The 26635-nt window shown below is 41.9% G+C and overlaps 2 protein-coding genes across 3 annotated transcripts in view; both read left to right on the plus strand.

The window, feature by feature from the left end:
* LOC308292400 (ras-related protein Rab-5A-like) overlaps positions 1-16628 on the plus strand; it is a 29337-nt gene extending 12709 nt beyond the window's left edge. The window contains exons 3-6 of the mRNA XM_080734711.1: positions 2397-2548; positions 7012-7134; positions 8566-8659; positions 16287-16628. Of these exons, the coding sequence (XP_080590837.1) occupies positions 2397-2548; positions 7012-7134; positions 8566-8659; positions 16287-16405 (488 nt within the window). The 3' untranslated portion in view covers positions 16406-16628. The remainder of the gene's footprint in view (positions 1-2396; positions 2549-7011; positions 7135-8565; positions 8660-16286) is intronic.
* An 8625-nt stretch (positions 16629-25253) lies between these two features.
* kat2b (K(lysine) acetyltransferase 2B) overlaps positions 25254-26635 on the plus strand; it is a 67523-nt gene continuing 66141 nt past the window's right edge. For both annotated transcript variants that reach the window (XM_080735075.1, XM_080735076.1), the window contains exon 1: positions 25254-25608. In XM_080735075.1, coding sequence (XP_080591201.1) covers positions 25402-25608 — 207 coding nt within the window. In that variant the 5' untranslated portion in view covers positions 25254-25401. The remainder of the gene's footprint in view (positions 25609-26635) is intronic.

The raw sequence follows: 26635 nt of genomic DNA on the forward strand, positions 1-26635 counted from the left end.
GGTGTCTCACGTGGTTCAAGTCCGCTTGAGATGGCGCGCCTCCGCCGTCTCCACCAAAAACAAGCGCTCCCTTACAAGGCATCGTGTACGAAAACAATAAACGCTGCCTGGACAGCCTGCGTCTCGTAGTCGTGGTTCTCAACCTGTGGGTTCTCATTCTCAACCACGTGATTTCAGGGGGTCCCCAGATGACAGTGAAGTGACAATTTAAGGACCTTTAAGACGCTTTTAATACTTCAAAAAGTCCATTGCTGCATCAAAAGTAATGAACAAACTATACTATATAAACTGGTCAAAAATCGTTAAATAATATAAGAAAGAGGTCAAAGAAAGAAAATAGACAATCTTCTAGCTATGCCTCAACTACTACATTCCAAGTGATTGTCGGGGGGGGGTCCCTAGTTCAAATATGATATTGGGGGGGGGGGGGGGGGGGGGGGGGGGGGGTCACTTCATGAAAGGGTTCAGAACCACTGTGTTAGAGGATCGAAGAATGTGTCTTGCTTCAAACTGATTTTGCACCAATTCAAATACTCACAGGTGTCTTAAATAGCCTTACATTCATATTTATTTCAAAGTAGCCTAAAAAAAGGTGTTCAGTTGAATTGTTTTTGAAAGATCTTAAATATTTGAGGCAATGTATTTTCCAGTGTAGTATACGTTTTGCCAAGTGATTAACGTTCAATGACTTTAGGAAAAAAGGTGCAGCATTTATGTTTACTTTTGTTCCAAGTTTGGTGTTAAATTGAATTCTCTGTGGCATTAAAATGTCTAAATTGTCTAAATAAAATTTCCTGATATGCACCCTGAATCACCTGGCCATATCCTGCTTTTCCCAAAGTCGGCGTCTGAAACAGAAATATGTGCATCACCAGATGGGATACTGGATAGTGCTAGGGCACGGGTCTTCAACAGGGGGTCCGGGACCCTTAGGGGGTCCTCAGAGTTACTACAGGGGGTCCTCCAAATCTTTGAGTGATAGAAACTTTTTTTTATCCTTTTTTATTAGAACTCTAGCGTCCATATTCTGAGAACTTTAGCCAAAATATAGCAGATCTACAAGCTCACAACGCCTCGCGGCGTTGTGAGCTTGTAGATCTGCTATTTTTTGGCAAAGAGCTTTGGTGTAGAGGGGACAAAGAGCAGACTAAGTACAGAGTGAAAGGTCAAGTTTATTAAGTATTGACGTTTCAAGTGGTTAAATATCTGGAAACACAAATTGACATGAATCCAAAATACGCTGATGATTATGCTCAAACCATGAAACTATATGGAATCTATGAACAGGTTGTGGGGGTCCCTGCTTCATCTCTCTCTCTCTGAACTAAGGGGTTCTTGGCCCGAAAACGTTGAAGACCCCTGTGCTAGGGTTTGGGTTCATTTCATTGACAAAGTTAGAGCTACCGTGCCCAGTGCATTGTGAAAGAGTACTTTGTGTGGTAAGTGAATGGTTTCTTCTTTTCAAATCTTTTTTATCGTATTTTCACATAGAAATAGCCCAGAGGCGGGTAGACAATCTCAATAAAAACATCATCACATGTAGATATCTGAGTACATCATTATGAGAGTGAACAAAACCTGACCCCTATCCCCCCTCCCCCCACCCTCAATCCCCAGGACGGTTGCACACCAGGTTTCAATAAAACAAGAATTAGAATAAAAATGAGTACAGAAAGAAGAGAGAAAGTAAGAAGAGAGCGGAATAGATATTCAGAACTTGTTGCGTGTTGGGTTGGTCAGAGCAGGTAAGCGCCACACTACGCCATTTTGGGTATTACGGTAGAACACAGGGACGTACTGGGCCCCTGATTCAGTCCGGGAAAAAGAGTTGGAGAGGCCCTCATTGCCTCATTGCTGCTGCTAATCAAAGCTTTGCCATTTCAGATCATGACAAACCAGTGGGCCAATTACATGAGTTATATTTCGTCGTTGTCGGGTGGAAACCTTGTATGTCCAAAACCGTTTGTTTTGTATTTATCATTTTAAAAATGATTTAAACTAGTGAAAACAGCCGATCTACAAGCACACAACTCCTCGCGGTGCGAGGCGTTGTGTGCTTGTAGATCTGCTGTTTTCACTACTTTTGTGTGACGGCCTTGTATGAAGCAGGGCTTTACTTTGCGAAAAAATGTAAAAATGTTAAACTTGGAGATACAAGTGACGACAGTGACAATTTACTTTGTTGGCCGCCCAGCCCTCAAAATGGAACGAAGGCCGACATTTTATTTAAATTTTTTTTCCTAATGGCCGGCCTGGACCGGCCGGGAATGAACCGGCCGTTCGGGAGTTGTCCCGCTTTTCCCAATGGCCAGCACGTCCCTGGTAGACCATCATAAAAGGGCTCCAAGTCTTCTAGTGAATGGTTTCTAATCCACGCTGTTCTCTCTGTCCTCAAGCGGCCTTCCTGACCCAGACGGTGTGTCTAGACGACACCACGGTCAAGTTCGAGATCTGGGACACGGCGGGCCAGGAGCGCTACCACAGCCTGGCGCCCATGTACTACAGAGGGGCGCAGGCCGCCATCGTGGTCTACGACATCACAAACGAGGCATGTTGCACACTGTTTCTCCCATGTAGAACGGGTACACATTATTGCGTATCATTATTTTATGCTTTAACTATTGAAAAATAGCAGATATACAAGCTCACAGCGCTGCAAGCTTGTATATCTGCTAGTTGTGAAAATGTGAGCAAATCTTTGTAATGTTTGTAACTCAAATTTCGCTTCTGGGAGGTCCCTGGAACTAAATATTTTGAGATGGGGGTCCGTGGCCAATTACATGACATTTTTGGGGTCCTTGACATGAAAACGTTTGAGCACCACTGACATATTAACATTTTTCAAGAAACCTTAGAAGGATTTAAAATATTCAAAGACTTGCACAAATGTTCACTTAAAAAAAAAAAATAGCATATCTACAAACTCGCGGCGCTCGGTGCCACGCTGTGAGCTTGTATATCTGCTATTTTTCAATAGTTAAAGCACAAAATGTGAGTGACATGTGAGGGCATCCTCATGAAGAGAAACACAACGTGGTATAAATGTGAAACAGTGCTGTGTATTCGACTGTTTGAGCAAAGTTGTGGCTGCTGCCAATTAAGCCACAAACACCTGTCTCGGAAGACGGAGCGATTCTGAATACTAACTTTACTTTACCGTCTTGACCTGGCTTTGACTAGTCAAGGTAACGTTCCTTATTGAATGTCTATTAACCCATTTAGATCGGGTACACATTATTGTGTATCATTATTTTATGCTTTAGCTATTGAAAAATAGATCTACAAGCCGCCGCGCTGTGAGCTTGTAGATCTGCTATTTTTGAAAAAACGTGAACATTAGAATTTTGACCCGATTCTATAATTGTCTTTTGAATCCTTCTAAGGTTTTTTTTTTTTTTTAAATACCTCTGTTTCTATGTCAGCAATATGGCTAGCCATCATCAAAGAAAAGGTCTTTTTCACTATGGAGCTCAGTTAGTCTGTTCTTGAGAGACTACTTTGTCAGTGGTTCTCAAACCTTTTCATGTGAAGGACCCCCAAAATTATATTTATTTGGCCACGGACACCCTCCTCAAAATATTTAGTTCCAGGGACCACCCAGAAGCAAAATTTGAGTTACAAACGCTCGCTTTGAAAATACAATATTCAAAGTTTTGCACACATTTTCACTATTTTTGAGAAATCGTGAACATTAATTTGTGCAAATCTTCTAAGGTTTCTTGAAAAAACTATGTTTCTATGTCAGTGGTGCTCAAACATTTTCATGTCAAGGACCCCAAAAATGACATGTATTTGGCCACAGACCCCCCATCTCAAAATATTTAGTTCCAGGGACCCCCCCAGAAGCGAAATTTGAAAAAGTTTGCTTAAAAAAGACATACTGTATATTCAAAGATTTGCACACATTTTCACGACTTTTTCAAAAATCGCAGATCTACAAGTTGGCAGCGCGGCTATTTTTCACTGGTTAAAGCATTCAATAATTCTAGGCCTTTTGGGAGACCAATAGGTTTACATATTTTTCTTTTATGTAGGCCTACGCTCCAAATAGCTAACATTACCAGTCAAACCAACCCCTTAACTAGAAAAGCAAAAATAATTCAGGGAAAGGTTGAAAGAATGCCAACTGGGCTGTCAGCAAGTTTGTGTTCAAAGATTTATATCCCTTAAAGGAGTAGTTCACCCCCACAATGACTTTTTTCCTATTGATTACTCACGCCATGGAGACTTAAAGGAGCTATAGTCAACTTTTTCTTGAAAAACGGATGCTAAAATAAAAATAATGTTTCGAAAATATTTTATAAAAAAAATAAGCTTCATATATGTGTTTCAATTAAAAAATGACCACAAAAAGCGGAAAAATAATGATAAAATAATCATTTTGGCCCTTTGTTTACATTTACGGGCCCTGTAAATGTAAACAAAGGACCAAAATGATTATTTTATCATTATTTTTCCGCTTTTTGTGGTCATTTTTTAATTGAAACACATATATGAAGCTTATTTTTTTATAAAATATTTTCGAAACATTATTTTTATTTTAGCATCCGTTTTTCAAGAAAAAGTTGACTATAGCTCCTTTAAGTTCAATAATATTTTGGTGTATTTGTCATTCCTAAGACAAAAAATTATTATATTCTACTACATCTACTATCTTCCTATCTAAAAGAGCGAGAATTTATTGATTGATTGAAGGCTTTACTAGAAGTTTGCATAGAAAAGAGTACAGTTTCATAACGGTACAGTTCACTGGTACAAGGTCAACTAAAAGGAGATCCTAGAAAAGCACTTGGCTTATTTGCACAGGAAACCATTGAAGTATCTCATATAACATTGAATGACAGGCGGATAGAACACAGTACTATGCAGTAGATATAGTCAGGAAAAAATAAAATAAAAAAGAGACTAAAAAAAAAACAGTGCAAAAAAAAATATATATACAGTAGGTAAATACAAAGAAGGGTCAGGTCAGGAGAGGGTAAGGCTGGGCTATGTTTGTTATTGCCAGTTGCGAACGGCTGCCGCCTGCAAGTGGTTTTTCAAGGCGATTTTAAAGGATGCTAGGGAACCACACTCCTTTAAGGCCTTTGGTAAGGCCTTCCACGTTTTGGTGGTATAGCAGAAGAATGAGTTTGACCTAATGAGTTGAATCCTAATACCTTAGGTACTGTAAAAGCATTTTAGAACGAAACTCTTAATGTGTTATCAACTCAAGGTTTTATGCTTTTTAACTCATTTAGTGCTCCTGAAATTAACGGATTATAAAGTCCACGATGCCACCTTCAGGCTGCATTCACTCCCGTTATCTTATTTTGAAGGCCAGAAGTCCACAGCGTAAACACTTCCGGTCTGACGTCATCGCGTCCTGCGCCGGAACCGATCGTTGTTTACGTGGTGTCATGGCGGATCGGCTCGGAGCTTTTCTCCATGTGCTTTATAAGCGAGCATCTGCCTCCATCTTCGCTTCTAAAGTGTAGTTTTGAGATAATGGACATTAAAGATGAGATCCCCCGTCCACCTCAATGTTATGGGATGACTATTTTGTGCTCGTGGAGCCGTGATGATGAGAAATCAGCGACGGATTTCGGCTCCGGACCTGCCGCCATTGTACTCGGTAATATATCCGCCGTTACAGTAATATATTACTTTTCACAAGTATACTCGGGATTGGCACCATGTGATACTCCAGTACTTTTCACGAGTCTTCTCGGGATTGGCACTATATGAGTTAACTATTAGGGAGGAAGATGACCACAGCCCTCTGGGATTTTCCCAGAGGGCAAGAGAAGAAGGAAAAGACAGTTCAGTGTATTTTTTGGGGGAACCAAATAATGCAGGAGATTCAACCTGGCAATGCTGCTGATAAACCTTTGTTAATTTTTTACACGTTTATCTATTGAAAAATAGCAGATCTACAAGCTCACAGCGCGGCACCGAGTGCCGCGCTGCGAGCTTGTAGATCTGCTATTTTTGAAAAATTCGTGAAAATATTTGCAAATCTTTGAATATATGTATTTTTTAAGTGAACGTTTGTAACTCAAATGTTGGTTCTGGGTGGTCCCTGGAACTAGATATTTTGAGATGGGGGTCCGTGGCCAAATACATATCATTTTGGGGGTCCTTCACATGAAAAAGTTTGAGCACCGCTGACATAGTAGTCTCTCAAGAACAGACTAACTGAGCTCCAGTTAAGTGAAAAGGACCTTTTCTTTGACGATGGCTGGCCAGATTGCTGACAAAGAAACATAGTTTTTTTCTGAATGGGTTAAGAAGCTCAAGTACTAGAACGTTTTTTTTTTTTTTTTTTTTTTTTATTTAGGTATGGCATCTGAACTTAAAGCGTATATACTTAGTTGACCGGAGACCTACTTTTACCCTCTGCACTAAATATCTTCGCTGAATGTAGCCTGCCTGCAAGCTTGGTGATATTTAAGCAGCAACATGATTTTATTTTCACCCCTAAGACACATAATTTGATAATATTTGTACACTTGAAAAAATATTTACTATAATTTTAAACTTGAAGTACAAAGTTATTTTCAGTCAGTTCTAACCAAAATGGCTATTATCTCAACGTTTTCCTCGCAACATAATCACTAAAATATCGTTACTGTTGGGCAGAAACCTTGTATCTCCAAGTTTCAAATGTGTACGTCTTTTTGTAAAGCAAAGCCCTGCTTCATCATACAAGACTATCGCACAAAACTAGTGAAAACAGCCGATCTACAAGCACACAGCGCCTCGCATCCGAGGCGTTGTGTGCTTGTAGATCTGCTGTTTTCACTAGTTTAGTACATTTTATAGATGATAAATAAAAAACGAACGGTTTTGGACATATACGGTTTCCACCCCACAACGACCATATGCTATAAATACAAGTCGCTGGGAGTGAAAATTATAATGTAGGGGTGCCTCGGATTTAAAAAAAAAAATAATTATGGGGTGCCCTGAGACAAAAACGTTTGGGAACCCCTGCCTTATACCAACGCTGTGCGTTTTGCCTCTGTTCAGGAGTCCTTTGCACGGGCCAAGAACTGGGTGAAGGAGCTGCAGAGACAAGCCAGCCCCAACATAGTCATCGCCCTGTCAGGCAACAAGGCTGACCTCGCCAACAAGAGAGCTGTCGACTTCCAGGTCAGGACAAATGATTTGTTGTTCGCTTGAGTGTGGCCCCCATTTCACCACACTCAACAATGCAAGTCTTAAAGGAGTAGTTCACCCCCGAAATGACTTTTTTTTTTTCTTCTATTGATTAGTCACGCCATGGAGACTTGAGTTCAATAATACTTTTTTTTGTCACATTCTTAAGAATATAATTTAAATATAGTTAATTTACCCCCATTGATTCCGGAAGGGGACCCAAACGTAATCAATGGGGGTACATTTATTGTAATCAAATTATTGTCTTAGGAATGTGACAAATACAAAAAAGATATTATTGAACTCAAGTCTCCATGGTGTGAGTAATCAATAGGAAAAAAAGGCATTTTGGGGGTGAACTACTCCTTTAAGGCACTTTTCCAATGCATGATATTACTGGTTCAACTTGACTGGCATTCATTTCATGGGGTTTCCATAGGGCAAAAGTAGGGGTGGGCGATATGGACAAAATACAATACCACAATATTTTCCCAAGCTGTATCACGATACACAATCTTTTCACAATTATTTTTTATGTTGGTCTTTATGTTTATTTTTCAAGTTGCTTAACAGTGCCACCACCTACAGTACAAGGTAACAAAAACGAAATGAAAAAAGAGTAACGGACCATTTAGACCAGTGGTCCTCAAAGTGGGGTCCAGGGACTCTCTGGGTTCCTTTTGGGAGGTTACGGGGAGACCTTGACATTTGAAAGTTTGAGAACCACTGATTTAGACCAAAATGCAGGTTTAAATGGATTCTGCATCGAATTCTGCATTGTAAATGTGGAATTAATCAATATAGAAACTGCCATTGTTCTTCAGCCCTCTCCTGCGCAGAGGCTTGCATGTTGATCTGTGATCAGCAACATTGAGGGGGTAGAAAACCCAATTCCTGGTACCAAAAGCGAGTAGCGTTCAGTTGAGTACCAGTAGCGACATTAAATGGGTTTTATAATTTTTTAAACAGAAGCCCTTTGCTTCTCTAGTCGAGGGTGCATAGGCCGTTGACAAATGTCCTCCGTTTCACTGCACCTGCACCTTTTTCCCCCACATGTAATTGTCTCTGCATGAAAGCACGGTACTGTAGCGTATGTGTGTGTGAAAGCACGGTACTGTAGCGTATGTGTGTGTGAAAGCACGGTACTGTAGCGTATGTGTGTGTGAAAGCACGGTACTGTAGCGTATGTGTGTGTGAAAGCACGGTACTGTAGCGTATGTGTGTGTGAAAGCACGGTACTGTAGCGTATGTGTGTGTGAAAGCACGGTACTGTAGCGTATGTGTGTGTGAAAGCACGGTACTGTAGCGTATGTGTGTGTGAAAGCACGGTACTGTAGCGTATGTGTGTGTGAAAGCACGGTACTGTAGCGTATGTGTGAGCGTAATGCGTGCGTACGTTGTGAAGTAATTGCTGTGTTTTGACAGGACGCGCAGTCGTATGCCGACGACAACAGCCTACTGTTCATGGAGACTTCGGCAAAGACGTCTATGAACGTGAACGAGATCTTCATGGCCATCGGTAGGTGACTCCTGCCTAGCAGTGTTGATTTCGTCGACTAAAACTACGACGGAAAATGTTTGTCGACTGCGTTTTTTTCACCGACGAAATCTAAATAAAAACTAAGCTGTGATGACTAAAGCTAAGACTAAATATAATGACAATTTCGTCAACAAAATAAAAAAAACTAGACTAAAACGTTAGGGAGGGACTCATTTTATGTTTGGTTGCTTTCTTTTGCTGCGACGCGTTGTGAGCTTGTAGATCGGCTATTTTCAGCACACAACCAAGTGTAAAATCAGTCATTACGATGCCATCAAGGCCTGCCAAAATACATTTTAGTTGATTAAATCAACTGTGGATTTAGTCGCCTAAAATCTTATGATATTTAGTCGACTAAAATTAGTCTAAAACTAAAACCTTTCAGGTGACTAAATTATGACCAAAACTAAATGACATTTTATTCAAAAGACTGACTAAAACTAAATCAAAATTTGCTGTCAAAAACAACACTGCTGCCTAGTTCCACCCGTGTTAATTTTGTAGACTAAAACTATGACGAAAAATTTCCGTCGACTATCTTTTTTCAAAAACTAAGACTAAATATATTGACAATTTCATCAACTACCGTAATAAAGACTAAAAAGTTACGGAGGGACGAGTGGAGAAGAGATCCAGTAGAGTAGAATTAAAAGACAAGTGATTTTATGTTTGGTTGCGCTCGGGTGTCGCGCTCTGAAAATAGCTGATCTACAAGCTTACAACACGTCGCACTGTGACACATTGTGAGCTTGTAGATCGGCTAGTGCCGAAGTAGCTTGTAAATATTGGAGGTCCATGGCATGACAACGTGTGGCCGAGAAATGAGCGTTGCAGGGCGGATACATATCTGACTGACCCTCGCGCTGCACGCTGAATGACTGGAGGTCCATTGAGTAGCAGGCAGCTCCAGCAGGCAGCAGCAACAGTGACGGGGACACGGGGTCTCTTCCATAGGTCTCTTCTCTCTGTCTCTCACTCTAGTCCAGTTCTATTTGTCCAAAAATGAAGGTTCGTTCAAATTTTCTGGAGATTAGGAAAACTATACATTTTTGGAAACTTCAGAGTGTAACAAATCAGAAAATCCATGATTCCATTTGCGCTGAAGCCAATATGGTGGTCATCTTGGACTTTGAAAAATGGCAACCTTTGAATATTTGTTTTTCAATATCTCGACTTCTAGATTATGTAGCATCATGATTCTAGTGGCTAAATCAACATTTTTAGGGTCAGTAAATCCAATGATGCTAATTAGAAATATTCACAAATGATCAATGGCACAGATGTGGGTCCTCATCCTTAATTTTGGGGGCAAAAGGTAACATTTTAATATTTGTTTTTCCACTGTTTTGAACTACAGTATAGGATCATGATTCCAGTGGTTAATCTAACATTTTTTAGGAAATCAATATGAGACAGATGATTTCTCTCAATGACACAAAATTGTGTAATTTATTTACACCAACAGTAAATTGAATTGATTAAGTAAACTATCAAGTAAAAACTGGTAGGCTATATTGTTGCTGTCGGGTGGAAACCTTGAATGAACAAAGCAGTTACTTCTCAGAAAATGGAAACAATAACCTGTTCCAATGGACCCAATGAAGATATTTTTCATATGCTCTTGTCTATACTTTTTGTTCTTTCATTATTCATAAACCCCACATACAGACAATTTCTGTGATAAGTTCTTCCGCAAATAGCAAAAACTGTCACCAAACAGATAGGACCCAATAGCAGGCAAAAGAGGCAGGTACAAAGTTCAATGGATTTAATTAAACAAAAGCTGGAGGGGAGAAGGCAAAGGGACCAGGTGGAGAGAGTCAAAGGGGCAGCATAGTTCATAGTTCTGAGTGGGCAATCCGCGTGGCGCCTGGTCCAAGAGGGATAGGGCTAATCGTAGTCTGTGGGTCCGGTCCTGGTCCAAACACTGGGGATCTGTCCAAACAGGCTGGAATACAAGGGCTTTAGGCAAGGGTCAAATCCAGATACAGGCAGGGGTCAAAAACGGGCATAAATACAGGTTATAGCAAGCCAGAATAGATCAGCAGGCAGAGAATAGTGGCATAAGTGAGGCAATAAATACACTCAGTGCAAACAGTCATGCTTACCTGTAGCAATATAGCAAGAACACGGTTGTCTATACATCATCTTCAATGTTATAATTGCTGTCACTAGCTGATTTATGTTGACAGCCTTCATCGTTTTGGAAGTCAGTACTACACTGACATAATTCCATAGAGGGTAGCTCCACTGATCTGCAAGAACATATATGTGACAGTCTGCTTTTTGCAGTGACACAGGACCATCTCAATGATTGCTGGGAGAGACTCATTTGTTTCAGCTGGCCATCCTCGTCCTTGTAATATCCATTGTTGAGTGGGTTAAGGAACTCCTGCTGAGCTATGTGTGCCTGACTCCTCACTCTGGCCTCGATATGGACTTTTAGGACATGCTGCTTAAGCGCACCAAGTGTGAGTGGAAGCTTGACCCCTTCTGCCATGTGTTTGCAGAATAGATGCCTTCTCAGCTTACCTTCGGTAAGTGCAGTGCATACAAACTTAGCTACTTTAGTTAAGAGATTCTCCATTACATCACTGGTTTGAGAAAGCATCTTCAGTGCCTTGAAGACTTCATCACCAGCTTTGAGGTAGCTGTTCCACCATGTAGTTTTGCCTATCGAAAATCTCAGTGTTCCCAGTGTTGTCTGCTCCTGTAAAGGCATGAAATCCTGGCAACGCTTTCTCACGACCAAACAAATGCTGATCTGATCTGACATCAAAGACCATTGAATACAGCAAAGACTCCCCCATGCTTGTCATTGGGTCCGCTATTAGGACACACACAGATTAACAGTGAACTGCACTTTAAAGCCAACAACTATGAAGAAGCAGACACCTTGTTGATCCACCTTACAGTTCTGACTTCATATAGCAAACTCTTTGATGCACAGCTAATGTTCTTCTCCCCAGACACAGATGTGTTGTCCTCAAGGCTCTGAAGATGCTTTCTTAAACCATGTAACAGGATCTTCAAACTACAGTAACTAAAATTTCCACTGTAGGGCCGACCCAGAACTAGAACCAGAACTTCTGCTTTTGTTTCCATATAACTAGAACTAACCGGGGTCCGAGCAGCAGCGCTGCTGGCCCCGCCCATAGGTTCCCAGAACTCAAGTTTAGTTCTACTTCAGGAGCAGAACCGAAAAAAGGTTCCAGGAACCATGTCTGGAACCAGGCTGTGTGCAATGGAAACAACACCAGAACCAAAAAAATAGGTTCAGGTTCTGGAAAGTTCTGGTTCCACCTTGCAGTGGAAAGGGGGCTTAAGTTTGTATGCACTGCATACTTACCAAAGGGGAAACACCCCTGAACTGAGATGGCATCTATTCTGCAAACACATGGCAGAAGGGGACAAGCTTCCACCCACACTTGGTGCTCTTACGCAGCATATAGTCCATCTCGAGGCCAGAGTGTGGAATCAGGCACACGTAGCTCAGTAGGAGTTCCTTGACCCACTCAACAATAGCTATTTCAAGGATGAGGATGGCCAGCTGAAATCAGTTACAACTGAGTCCCTCCCAGTACCAGAGGCAATCATTGAGATGGTCAATGTCACTGTCTTAGCATTTATTGATGTCACAATGAAGACTGTCAAGATACATTGACTAGTGACAGCAATGATGATAATGAGGATGATGTATAGATTACTGTGTTCTTGCTATTTCTACAGTTAAGCTTGCCTGTTTCCACTGAGTAGCCAGAGCATTTATTGCCTCACTTATTCCACTATTCTCTGCCTGCCGATTTATTCTAGCTTACTATAACCTGTATTTGTGCCAGTTTTTGACCCCTGGGTTAGCCTGTTTAGACAGGACAGGACCCACAGACTATGACTAGCCTTACCCTCTAGAACCAGGCGCCATGCAGATTGCCCACTCAGAACTCTGACCCATGCTGCCCCTTTGACTACGTCAATCTCCACCTGGTCCCTTTGCTTCCCTCTCACTGAAAGTGTTTTTCTGTGGGTTTATGAATATTGAAAGAACAACAAGTATTAACAAAAGCATATGACTAAATAATATCTTCATTGGATCCATTGGAACAGGTTATTGTTTCCATTTTTTGAGAAGTAACTGCTTTGTTCATACCACCCTGACAGCAGAAATATACCAGTTTGTACTTGATAGTTTGAAACCTAATCGATTCAGTTTTATGTTGGGTGTAAATAAATGACACGATTTTGTGAAATTATCTGTCTCTGTCTCCTCAGATAATATATTGATTTCCTTAACATTTTAGATTAACCACTGGAATCATGATCCTATGTACTGTAGTTCAAAATAGTGGAAAAACGAATATTAAAATGTTACCTTTTGCCCCCAAAATTAAGGATGATGACCCAAATCTGGGCCATTGATCATTTGTGAATATTTCTAATTAGCACCATTGGATTTCCTAACCCTAAAAATGTTGATTTAGCCACTAGAATCATGATCCTACATAATCTAGAAGTCGAGATATTGAAAAACGAATATTCAAAGATCGCCATTTTTCAAAGTCCAAGATGACCACCATATTGGCTTCAGTGCAAATGGAATCATGGATTTTCTGATTTGTTACACTCTGAAGTTTCCAAAAATATATAGTTTTCCTAATCTCCAGAAAATTTGAACGAAAATACAAATAGAACTGGACTACTCACTACAAGCTCACATTATAGACGTGCCGCGGCCGCCTCTCTTGCATGCATATCATCACGCAGTCACAACTCGTCGTCATATCAACACGGAACATTAGCAAAGTTGTGTCTATGCTTTTCTTTTCTCTTTAAAACGGTCGGCGAGTAGCAAGACATGTACCAAAGCTGTGTGTGTGTGTGTGTGTGTGTGTGTGTGTGTGTGTGTGTGTGTGTGTGTGCGTGTGCGTGTGTGTGTGTGTCGGGCGCGCGCCTGCCTGCCATCACTCTGCAGCCAGAGCGAGACCCATCTGCACTCTGTCTGTATTCGCTATGAAACACTCAATACACGGCGTCCACAATCATTTGGAAGTCGGCGTGTCTCCCTCCCAAACGACCGCTGTTTCCTTGGATTCACAGCCGACAATATGAACGTGAAGCCGGGCTGAATGAATGAGAAGACACCGCTGAGTACCGAAATTAAGTCGGGAGGTCACAACATTTCGCCAGCACCGTGGAGCAGAGTTTAGTCGGTTGACGCCCCCCCCCGAACCGGGAACGACGACCCATATTTGGGTCTGGCCAGTGCCGAACCGAAATTAGTTAGGCTCACTATTAGAGTGTGAATCGACCCTTACTTGCTGCTCGATATTAATGCCAATTTTATCCTGTTCCGATTCATCCAACGTATGAATCGAATATCCAATGTTGCCAGCTGCCACGACATCTGTAAAGATTAGCTTAAAAACAGAGGCAGGTTGAGTGGGCACCTAAACATTGTGGAAACCTCAGTGTTAAAAAAATAATAAATGTATGCATTCGGAAATAACGTAAAGTGTACATCATTATCAGACCTCGATGTACCCGTCAACTTCTTATTTATGCCCCAAATTACTGTCTATCCACAGGTTTGTATCAGTTTGTAGACATATGAAAGGGGAAAGGCAGCTTTGCCTACTACATACTGTAGAAACACCAGTGAAGTTAGTTTTTAATGGCTGGGCTTTTAACCCATTTAGGGCCTAGAATTATTAAATGCTTTAACCAGTGAAAAATAGCAGATATACAAGCTCACAGCGCGGCACCGAGTGCCGCGCTGCGAGCTTGTAGATCTGCTATTTTTGAAAAAGTCGTGAAAATGTGTGCAAATCTTTGAATATTTGTATTTTCAAACGAACGTTTGTAACTCAAATTTTGCTTCTGGGGGGTCACTGGAACTAAATATTTTGAGATGCGGGTCCGTCGCCAAATACATATCATTTTGGGGGTCCTTCACATGAAAAGGTTTGAGAACCACTGACATAGTAGTCTCTCAAGAACAGACTAACTGAGCTCCAGTTAAGTGAGAAAGGACCTTTTCTTTGACGATGGCTGGTCAGATAGCTGACATAGAAACATAGGTTTTAAAAAAACAACCTTAGAAGGATTCAAAAGACACTTATAGAATCGGGCCAAAATTCTAATTTTCAAGATTTTTTAAAAATAGCAGATCTACAAGCTCGCAGTGCTGCACTCGTGCCGCGCTGTGAGCTTGTATATCTGCTATTTTTCAATAGTTAAAGCACAAAATAATGATAGACAATATGTGTACCCATTCTGAATGGGTTAAAAACTAAACTAAAACTAAAGCCGTCGCTCTGAAATCATAAACCGATAAAGATATCTACCACTAGGAAACCACAAGGTGTGAAAATCCTTCTGCAGAAAATGAGATGACTGTTAAACTCTATTTAGACGCGGTTCACCATTTTAGGCTCGTCTGTAATGAGCCTTCTCTTGTACACAACAATTTAATGATGTATTTGCTGTGTTTAAGGCTCGTGATGTGCACTGCAACTCTAATTTATATAACCACTACTTACTTCACTCTTTACACTCAAAAACAATGCCCTAAGCCTCATCCTCTCTTAAGTGTTTATCTTTCTGGGTCATACCAGGTCCAGAATATGTCTGATAAGGACACGCTAGTTTTTATTTCAGTCATATCATTTAGAACTTGAGGACAAGTTTGTTTATTTACCTTTGGAGATATAGGCCAACATATAGGTCATGCCCATCCAGAGCCATATAGGCTGGGTGCTGGACTAAAGGTAATCAACAATACAAAAAGAAAAGAAAGTCTGCACACCAATTTTGCTGTTCCCTATATATATATATATATATATATATGTTACAGTACGTTTGAGTAACTCAGAACGTTCATGGTAAGAGCGCTTGTTTTGTCGTTCACTACACACCAATCACCACCAGATGGCGACGACAGCCATTCACTAGTGAAGGCGCTGACGTCACTCGTTTGCGACTCTCTCTCTTTATTTACTAGTCTAGCTCGGCAGTGTTTTAGCCATTAGCTTACTATGCCTTACTCTAACCCTAACCCTAACCTCAGTAAAACTATGCCTAACCCTAACCCTAACCCCAACCCGAACCTCCGTGGGGTGAGGCGTTATCATTCCTGCCGACGCTACGTTGTTGTGGCCGCTTGTTCCGCCCCGTGCCGCACGACGAGTGCTCCGTTTCTCGACCGTACTGCTTCTCAAACAAACCGTGACATATATATATATTACTTTGGTAACGTTTCGACCTCAGACCTTCACAGACAAGTGTTACAAACAGTTTTATATGTGCACTGCAGAGACAACCCACACCCACAATCGGCCAATTAGTCCCATCAGTGTATATTTTTATATATTGTATACCGGTATATATATATAAAAAAAACATTGTTTTTATATATATATATATATATATATATATGTCACGTGCAACGTCAAAGCCTAAAAGCCCAACAGAAATGCAATTGTCAACGACAGAAACACAATTAAAACGTTAATCGCAGTTATCTGAGTGACAATTAATCCTTGTGTAAAATGTCATCGTCGTGACAGCCCTATTAACCATCGTTCATTTCTGCCCCCCCCCCCCTCTTTAGCAAAGAGATTGCCCAAGAGCGAGCCGCAGGCCGCCGGCGGCGCCAGCGGCGGGCGGAACCGGGGCGTGGATCTGACGGAGGCCGCCCAGCCGGCCAAGGCCCCGTGCTGCAGCAACTAACCGTGAAGAAGAACGCAACGCCACCTTCCTCCCTCCCTCCTTCCTCCTCCTCTTCCTCAGAGCCCAGTACAGAGCAGTACAACTAATGCGACCGACGCCTCCAAGCGCCGCCGCGCTTGCTAACGCTCCACCCAGCTCTCCTTTGGCGTGCAAAAACGACAAAAAGGTTGCCCCTCTCGAACCCCCCATGCACCAGTCACCCCCTCCTTCCTGAACCCTTCACACTGACCTCTTTAAAGGACTTTTTTTTTTTTTTTTTGCGTTTTTTCGGGTTATCGTCGTTGTCGGGCAGAAAACCTCGTATCTCCAAGTTTCAAATGTGTACATTTATTTGCAAAGTAAAGCGTACTGCTGCATCATACAAGGCCGTCGCACAAAAGTAGTTAAAACAAGCACACAACGCCCCGCGGTGCGAGGCGTTGTGTGCTTGTCGATCTGCTGTTTTCACTAGTTTAGTTAATTTTTTAAATGATAAATACAAAGTGAACGGTTTTGGACATACAAGGTTTCCACCCGACAACGACGGTATTTTAGTTTGTAGTTAGAGGAAAGCAAAGATGAGTTTTAAAATGTTTTCATGTGCTGCTGCTTGATTTTGATTTCCGTGGGTGGGGGCATGCGTACAAGTGTCTAAATATGTCTTTTTGGACAAAACAAGGGCCCCGGTTGCACCACAATCTTCCATGGGCAGATGTGACACTAGTAGTGTTCTTGTAAATAGAATTCAAGCAATCGCCGGCTTAGCCACTTGTACGCATGCTCCCACCCGCTGAAATCAAAATGGCTAAAATCACTAAAACGATAGAAAGCTGTAAATGAAAACACTTTAACATTTTGACTCGTCTTTTCTTTTCTCTCATTGCAATCTTAAATATGAACCCTTGTTGTAAAAAACAAAGTTGTCCTTAGAACGGGCACACATTATTGTGTATCATTATTTTATGCTTTAACTATTGAAAAATAGCAGATATACAAGCTCGCAGCGCGGCACCGAGTGCCGCACTGCGAGCTTGTAGATCTGCTATTTTTGAAAAAATCGTGTGTGTCTTTTGAATCCTTCTAAGATTTTTTGAAAAAAACTATGTTTCTATGTCAGCAATCTGGCCAGCCAGATGGAGCTCAGTTAGTCGGTTCTTGAGAGACTACTATGTCAGTGGTTCTCAAACTTTTTCACGTGAAGGACCCCCAAAATGATATGAATTTGGCCCACGGACCCCCATCTCAAAATATTTCGTTCCAGGGACCCCCCCCCAGAAGCAAAGTTTTAGTTACAAACGTTCGCTTTTGAAAATACATATATTCAAAGATTTGCACACATTTTCACGACTTTTTTTTTCAAAAGTAGCAGATCTACAAGCTCGCAGCGCGGCACTCGGTGCCGCGCAGGGAGCTTGTAGATCTGCTATTTTTCACTGGTTAAAGCATTCAAGAATTCTCCCCCCGCCCCTGTCCCCCCCCCCCCCCCCCCCCCCCGCCCTGTGGTTCTACTGTCTTCATGGAGACCTAGCAGTTATGCTCGCCTCTCCACAGCTCTCTCCATATAATTGTTATCACTGACAATAACAGACGCCCCCCCCCCCCCATCTCCATCTCCAGATGAGCAGAGCCGAGAGGCGAGGCTCTTGAGTGAGAGGCTCTTCATATGTTCTGGGACAAACTAAAGACTCTGTCGCTGCGTCTTTTCTAACGGTCCTTTCCTTTTCTTCTTTTTTTTTTTTTTAAACATTTTTTTTTTTTTTTTTTTTTTTTTTTTTTTTATGTTGGAATTATGGGTGCATGTGTAATTATGAGGCCTAAAAGAAAAGAGAAAAAAACAAAAAAAAGGAAGGTTTTAAAGGAGCTATAGTCAACTTTTTTCTTGAAAAACGGATGCTAAAATAAAAATAATGTTTCGAAAATATTTCATGAAAAAATGAAGCTTCGTACATGTGTTTCTATTGAAAAATGACCACAAAAAGCGTAAAATAATGATAACATAATCATTTTGGCCGTTGTCAGACCGACACTGTGTTTACATTCCAGTCTATTCTTTGATAGTGTTAGACTAGGATGTAAACAAAGTCAGCTTGACAACGGCCAAAATGATTATTTTATCATTTTACGCTTTTTGAATCATTATCATCATTATTACGCTTTTGAATCACTTTTGAATTGAAACACACGTATGAAGCTTATTTTTTTTATACGATATTTTCCTGAACGTTATTTTTATTTTAGCATCCGTTTTTCAAGAAAAGGTTGACTATAGCTCCTTTAAACGTCCGCGTTCAGTAGCACAGGAAAGAAAAGGAGAAAAAAAAAAAAGAAATCTGTCGGAGGAGGAGAGGAGTGAGTTCTCGTACGCGCGAGGGGGTGTGACCGAGGGAAATACGCGAGGAGGCGAGGAGGAGGGAGAGTGAACCATCCGAGTTCCGCAAGCTCTCTGTGCCTCTAGGGCTGTCACGATATGACATTTTACATGACGATTCATTGTCACTCAAATAATTGGCGATTAACGATTTAATTGTGTTTTTGTCGTTGACAATTACATTTCTGTTTGGCTTTTAGGCTTTGAAGTTGCACATGGTAGATATGACACATAACCTAAATATACAAAGAAATGACTGACATGTTTGACGACTTACTACTTAAAAAATAACGTCGCGATGCGACGCGTTGTGAGCTTGTAGATCTGCTATTTCCACTATTTTTTGACTGGAAACGATTATGACGATTATGAAAAATAATCACGATTATGTCAAATAATCAAGATTAGACGATTATGTAATAATTGTGACAGCCCTATGTGACCTGCAAGCTCGAAAAAAGACCCGAGACTGGGTGTTCTCCTTCTCCCGCACTCCCACTCTTTCTGGTTCTCTTTCTAGCAAAGTAACGTTATCCATGTGCTTCCCCCCCCCCCCTACTGATTAAACCTGAAGTAGCACTCTCTAGTTCCGTGGTTCTCAACCTTTTCAGGCCAACAAAAGAATCATATTTGAACTAGGGCATTGACGAAAAAGTCGACAAGTCGACTCAGTCGACTTCATTACACAAGTCGACTCCCACCAGAGAAAGCCGAAAGTCGAAGTTGAAAAAGAAAAGAAAATCTATTGTGAAAAATAGCAGATCTGCTATTTAGATCGGCTATTTTCACAATTTCTGCCTCTATATATTTGACAGTTTGGACGATGTTTAATTTGCCATTTTAGAGGTATTAAAAAGTCCTTAAATATGGCACTTTAGAAATGTGAAGATACCCTCTATACACTAAACTGTATGTTGGTTTGTTTACAGTTGAGTGAGAAAACAATGTTTCACATTAAGTTAATCATCTGGGGACCCCCCCGAAATAATTGGGGGTCGTGTGTGATGTGATGACGTCATCAAACGATAAAGTGGACTTCAACTCAACTTTTTACTGAGTCGAGTCGACTTGCAAAAATCACAAGTCGTTAATGCCCTAATTTGAACTGGGGACCCCACCCGCCCTGACGAGCACTAAGAGTTGAGGGATTACATTTTGTACGACACGGTTCTATTGTTGAAAATAGCAGATCTACACGCTCACGACGCCTCGCGTTGTGAGCATGTAGTTCGGCTATTCTCACAATTTCTGCCTCTTAATATTTGGCAATTTGGCCAATGTTTAATTTGTCATTTTAGAGGTATTAAAAAGTCCTTAAATTGTCACTTTAGAAATGTGCATTTACCCTCTATTAGTATACGCTTAAACTTCATGTTGGTTTGTTTACTGTTGAGTGAGAAAACAACATTGCACATTAACACATCGGACGCCCACGTGATCTCTGACGTCTTAATGTATTCGTGCCCATGGCAACGCGTCATTTTACCTACCGGCGAGAGTACTGGCGAGAAAAGTAATCCGAGTAAATGTAATCCGAGTATGTCCTGTTTATTCCGCGAAAATCTTCTCTTTCAGTCAGGACCGTTTTTTTATCATTTCTGAGCCACATTGTTTGTGTTACGGCATGTAGAAGAGGCTGCCGTTTTGAGAAAAAAAATGAAAAAAGGAAGAGAATCCGGAGAAAACAGCACTTTTGTGCAGCCACTAGACAGGAAGTCAACGAGCCACACAGCACGTCCGGGTGACGTAATTGCGCGCTGCATGTTGGGAAATGGAGTTTGTTTCATCACCGCGGTAGCCAAGTGCAGTAGCTACAGTATAGTTTACTGTACAACACGTCAACGCGTCGTTGGGCACTCGTACAGATCAAAGAGATTGACGCGTAGACACCTCGTGGGCACCCGATGTGTTAAGCTAATCACCCGAGAAATCATTTCACCCCACAGGTTGAGAACCACTGCACTAGTTTCCTCCTCTCTCCTTCCTACTGGCCTCTCTTCAATGCCCCCCAAGGTCCCGTCTTCGTGCGGGCCGTGCCTGCTTATAGCTCTCCTAGTGGCATCGTGCAATGTCTCACAGCGTTTAACCTGTGACTTCAGTGTGTCTGCAAAGGACCAACAACAACAACAACAACAACAACGACGCAACCCCAAAACCGACCCCAAAACAAGGCGCCACAGTCTTAATGGCATCAGATCTCCAAGTCCACCCCCACCCCCCGTTGCTAACGGTTTCTGCCTTCAACCGGTCGCAGGTCGCGTCACCGTGGGTTATTCTAGGTCACCGCGTCGACTCGTTTCTCATATCGTCGCCGTAGGCTGGAAAACCTCCCCGTCTCCCAAGTTTAAAATGTGTACGTTCTTTCGCAAAGTAAAGCCCTGCTTCATCGTACGAGGCCGTCGCACAAAAGTAGTGAAAACGGCCGATCCACAAGCACACAACGCCTCGCGGTGCGAGGCGTTGTGTGCTTGTGGATCGGCTGTTTTCACTAGTTTAAATCATTTCTTAAATTATGAATGCAAAACGACGTACAAGGTTTTCACCCGACAGCGTCGATATTGCCTCGCTGTGGTTCCTGGATTATGCAGACTTAAACTTTTCAGGTGTGTGTGTGTTCAAAAAAAAAGAAATGTGATGGGACAGGCTGCTGCAGTTTTTTCATTTTATTTTGTTCTTCTCATCCTTTGTTTCTGGTTATTTGGGGGTTCACACCCAGTGACAAAAGGCGGGTGATGCTATAGAACCGTGAAGTCATGACGTGACTCGCTCATCCCCCCGGTTCCACGGAAGTAATTCTCTATGGAGAATAACATTGGGTCATCTTAAATCGTCTCATATAAGCATTGTGGTCCAAAAATAAACAAACGGTCTTTGCGATATTGTCGGCGAGGCGGCTCTGTATGGTTTATAAGTGATGTAAGCCTGTTTCTAGCGAAAATGTAACTAATTGGGCGACAGTAACATTAGCGTTTTCTCATCATCAGTTGATTCTTCATATCCATATGAGTCAAACCGCTGAGATAATTTGTTTATAATTGGAACACAGTTCTTATGACGCGATATGTAAAAAGGTCTATGGGAATTCAGAACGGGGGAAGAAGACCGCGAACCAGGTAGGATGTATAAATTACGTCACACTTCACTACTCTATAGCGGGTGAGGACCTGCGTTATCTTAAGGTCGGTGGGCGCCGGGCATTCGTCGCCTTCCGCCAGAAGTCTGAGTCGCCGTCGTCTTTTACATCGGGAAGTGCTTTAGACAGATTGGTTTTGTGTCACCTGGTGGTGAACAGAGTGTGGACCCCTGGGCTGAAACCCATCCATAAATAGACTCACTCAAACATGGCCCAACTGATGTGTACGTTAGCAACTCTAGCTCAGTTTTTCTTTCCCTTTTCTTTTTACTGTTCGTCCATGCCCAAAATAGGCCACACACACATACCTTATTTCCCCCCAGAACCTTTCTTATTCCTAGCTGACTTGTATGTCATTGTACATAACACACACACACCACCTGTTACAGCAATGCCTGTCGCTAAGGTATGGCAACATGGCTGGTGCTTTGCGCGCGTGCAAGACACTAGCCATGTTGCCATACCTTTTTGTTCTGAACTGACGCCACTGCTTCCTGGCCACCTCCACCTCTCACAACAACCATTCATTCATGTACAGACGACAAACACAACTCAAACACAACGCAACCACAAACACAGCTGGTCAATAACTCTGTTTCCACAGGTGTTTTCCGTCTTACTCATCATGCCTTGCACTAATGACGCTCACGAATATTATCTTGTCATAATTACAGCCAGTGTGATATAAATATATATAAATATATAAATAATAAACTGTAAATAGGGTGTTGCAATGTAGTCTACTTTTTTTTCGATTTACAATTTGACAGGACTAATGCTTGCTATGTAGGGAGTTGTCTAGATAATCATTTAAAAAGGAAAAAAAGAATACTGTACAGTTCGCAGAAATTAGAAGAAAATAAATGACTGCCTTGGTCCGGGTTTGGAATTTTGTTGCCGATCTCTACTTTTTTTTTATCGTTTTCTCTTTTTTTTTTTTTTTTTCTCCCACAAAAAAAACATGTAAAATTATAATCAGTGGTGGTCTTTATAAATGTATGTAGTGTTATTAACAAATGAAATGGCATTTATTTAGTGGTATGTCTTGTACCTTTTTTCAAAAGAAAAAAAAAAAGATGTCCAAACGTTTTGGTTTAAAAAAATGTTTAAACATTCTCTACTTTTTCTGCACTTCGCACACTTTTGTTGTTGTCGTCTTTAATTCGGAGATATCAGGCTCGTTGACCCTAGCCGGACACTCCTCACAATTACAACCGAACATCCAGAGATTGTTTGTCGCTGAAAACTCTTAATAATGGAGTCACAGGCATAAGACACCAATTCAGTGGGATTAGCGTGTATGACTGAGTAATGCCATAATGTTGCAAACAATGTAACGACACAACCGTTTAGCCAGCTTGCTGGCCCATCAGAAAATGAAATAATTAACGCCTATTCACTTTATTTTATTTTGTTTATTATTTCTGCCTGTTTTCTTTTTCCTTTTTTTTTCCTTTTTTTTTTGCTGTACATCCGAAACATTTAAATGCAAGCATTTTACAGTACTGTTCTGTAATGACCAAATAAATACTGAAATAAATTTCATCATATATTATTGTACTCTGTGTGTGTGTGTGTGTGTGTGTGTGTGTGTGTGTGTGTGTGTGTGTGTGTGTGTAGGGGTTGGCGATATGGAAAAAAACAATATCATGATATTTTCCCAAGCTGTATCACGATACACGATTTTATCACAATTCTTTTTCACGTTGGTTTTGATGGTTATTTTTCAAGTTACTTGACAAAAACTAGACTCTTCCTTTTGGGAGGTCTAAATTGAACTTTACAAGTATGTAACTCTGACAGTATACAAATGAAACCAAATGGACCCTTACAGGTCCATTTGGTTTCATTTGTATACTGTCTGTCAGAGTTAAGTGGAGACCTTGACATTTTAAAGTTTGAGAACTACTGATTTAGACCAAAATGCAGGTTTAAATCGAATTCTGCAATGAATCTCTGTATTAACGATTAAACAGGATTTTTTTTACAAGGCTCCCTCAATTGTATCACGATGTATACGATATCTCTGAAAAGGCATATCGTGGAGACACTGTATCGTCTCCACGATAATTATCACCATATCGCCCTCCCCTAATTTGACGTTTGCGTCTCAACAACTGCAGGCCATTAATCTGGGTTGTTTTGGTTTTAAACCCCTTCACTGATTCTCTCATGTTTGATCTATATGCAGTAGGTCAGGGTTCCCCAATTAGTTTTCCCCAAGTGCCGAATCATGTCAAGGGTACCAAGCCGAGGGCCACAACATTGCAGGGGGCGACGGCGGCGTTCCCGCTACTCCAGTGACTGCGACAGTTCAGATATCGTCGTTGTCGGGTGAAAGTCTTCTATGTCCAAAACCATTCGTTTTGCATTCATCATTTCAAAGATTATTTAAACTAGTGAAAACAGCTGATCTACAAGCACACAACGCCTCGCACCGCGAGGCGTTGTGTGCTTGTAGATCTGCTGTTTTCACTACTTTTGTGCGTCGGCCTAGTATGATTTGTGAAAGAACGTACACATGAGGTTTCCACCCGACAACGACGATATACTATAGTGTTGTTGCTGCTCTTATACCACCATTATTACTGGGGTTGGTGGGGGCCAGACAGTAGCCCCCCCGGCCCCCCGCGGGCCGCAAATGGCCCGCGGGCCGCCTATTGGGGAACCCTGTAGTAGGTGATGGTTGAACAACTTTCTGACAGTCCTCCATGATCCCTTTCCTCTTAACTTTTGACCTGGCTGACAGAGGTTTATAGATATGTTATTCATAGATTGGGTGAAACTTTTGGTATAATTGGTTTCAACAGATATGTTTCTCCCAAAGATTTCTCGATTGTGATGTGATATATATATATATATATATATATATATATATATATATATATATATGCAACCTTCAATTTGTCTGATTAGCAATGCATACATTTTGGTAATATAGCTCACATTTCTAAAGTGACACTTTGAGGACTTTTTGATACCTCTAAAATGACAAATTAAACATTGGCCAAATTGGCAATAGAGGCTGAAATTGTGAAAATAGCAGATCTGGACATGCTTATCACAACGAGCATATAGATCTGCTATATTTTCACAACAGAATGGTGTTATACAAAATGTAATGCCTCGATTCTTCGAGGCCTACTTATAGTGCTCATCAGGGTGGGGAGGTCCCCATTTAAAATAAGATTATTGTGGGGGTCACACACGGCCTGAAAAAGGTTCAAAACCACTTTTCTAGTGGACGATCATGGGCCTGTCCCAACTCACGAGTCCCCTAGTGGAGGACAGGGGGCCTTACAGGCGTTAAGAAATTAAAAATAAGGGATGAGCGCCATGTCTGATCCTCCGGTTGTGGAATAGAAAAGAACCGGACCAGCGCACAGCCCCGACCATTTCCCCGGCCAGCCGGGGGTAAGGGGGGGATCAGCATCCACCGAGCGTCCCGTGTCCCACGTCCCAGTCGGTGCTGAAAGGGGTTTTCGATCCCTCCAGGCCCAGGGCCAGCCAGCCAGGATGGCCGATCAGAGCGGCGGAGGCATCCAGCAGGGCTCCCCGGCCATCGGAGCCTGCGGCTCGGTGCCCATGGCTCCGGGAGTCGGGGCCACGGAGGGCTCCGGCGCCGCGGTGGGCTCCGCACGCATCGCGCTGAGGAAGGCGCAGCTCCGCGGCTCGCCTCGCCCCAAGAAGCTGGAGAAGCTCGGCGTCTATTCCTCCTGCAAAGTAAACGTTCTTTTCTATTAAACCTAAAAAAAACCTATTGACCGCCCAGACGCGTTCGATACGATTGATCTCATAACGTGTCGTATTTTTCGGGGGTTTGCGTTGTTTTGTTTGCAAAAGCGCAGCTACAGCAAAGGAAGCCATTGCCGCACTTCATTTTTTTCTCTCTCGTTTTTTCCTTTTTTTTTTTTGCATTTCTTTAAAACATTTGTGAAATGTCAGTAAATACCGTACATTTTCAATTCTAATGTTATGATATGCATGTATTTTATATATTTTCCTCGCTCGGTGCTGTTGCTCCCATCGCTGTGTTATTACTGTATGTGTGTGTGTGTGTGTGTGTGTGTGTGGGGGTTGGTGTCGGTTGAACCAACGTAAACACTGGGCTTATTGGCGCTCCTCTGTCACGATCATCATCTCTGTCACATAAATATAAACCCAGATGATGACTGATTCATCTGGTCCACTCGCAGAAGGGACAGCGTTTATTATCGTGCACGAGGGTGCTATCAAACGTCGTTTTATCGGGTTTGTTGTTGTTATTGCTGCATGGATGGTGGAGATCATTCTGCAGAGAGAGGTTGGTGGTGGTGGTGGAGCCTTTGTTTTGACAGGGTGACAGCTGCCGGAGGGGCGGAGTTTGTTGTTGTTTCTAGGCGCATGCACGATGAAGGCCGCTCCAGCTGATAGTGACAAGGCCGTGCAGGGGCGTCACACCAAATTCTGGGCCCTGAGTACAGGGATTCGCTGCGGGCCCCCCATATGAATGTCAACTATTGAAAAAATAGCAGATCTACAAGCTCGCAGCACGGCACCAAGTGCCGCACTGCCATCCCATCTCACTGCACATCCCATCCCATCCCATCTCACTGCACATCCCATCTCAAAATAGTTCCAGGGACCACCCAGAAGCAAAATTTGAGTTACAAATGTTTGCTTAAAAAGTACATATTCAAAGATAAGCACACATTTTCAAGACTTTTCAAGACATTTTCAAAAATAGCAGATCTCCAAGCTCGCAGCGCGG

The sequence above is a fragment of the Nannobrachium achirus genome, assembly GCF_963921795.1.
Source record: "Nannobrachium achirus genome assembly, chromosome: 10".
NCBI classification, from domain to species: Eukaryota; Metazoa; Chordata; class Actinopteri; order Myctophiformes; family Myctophidae; genus Nannobrachium; species Nannobrachium achirus.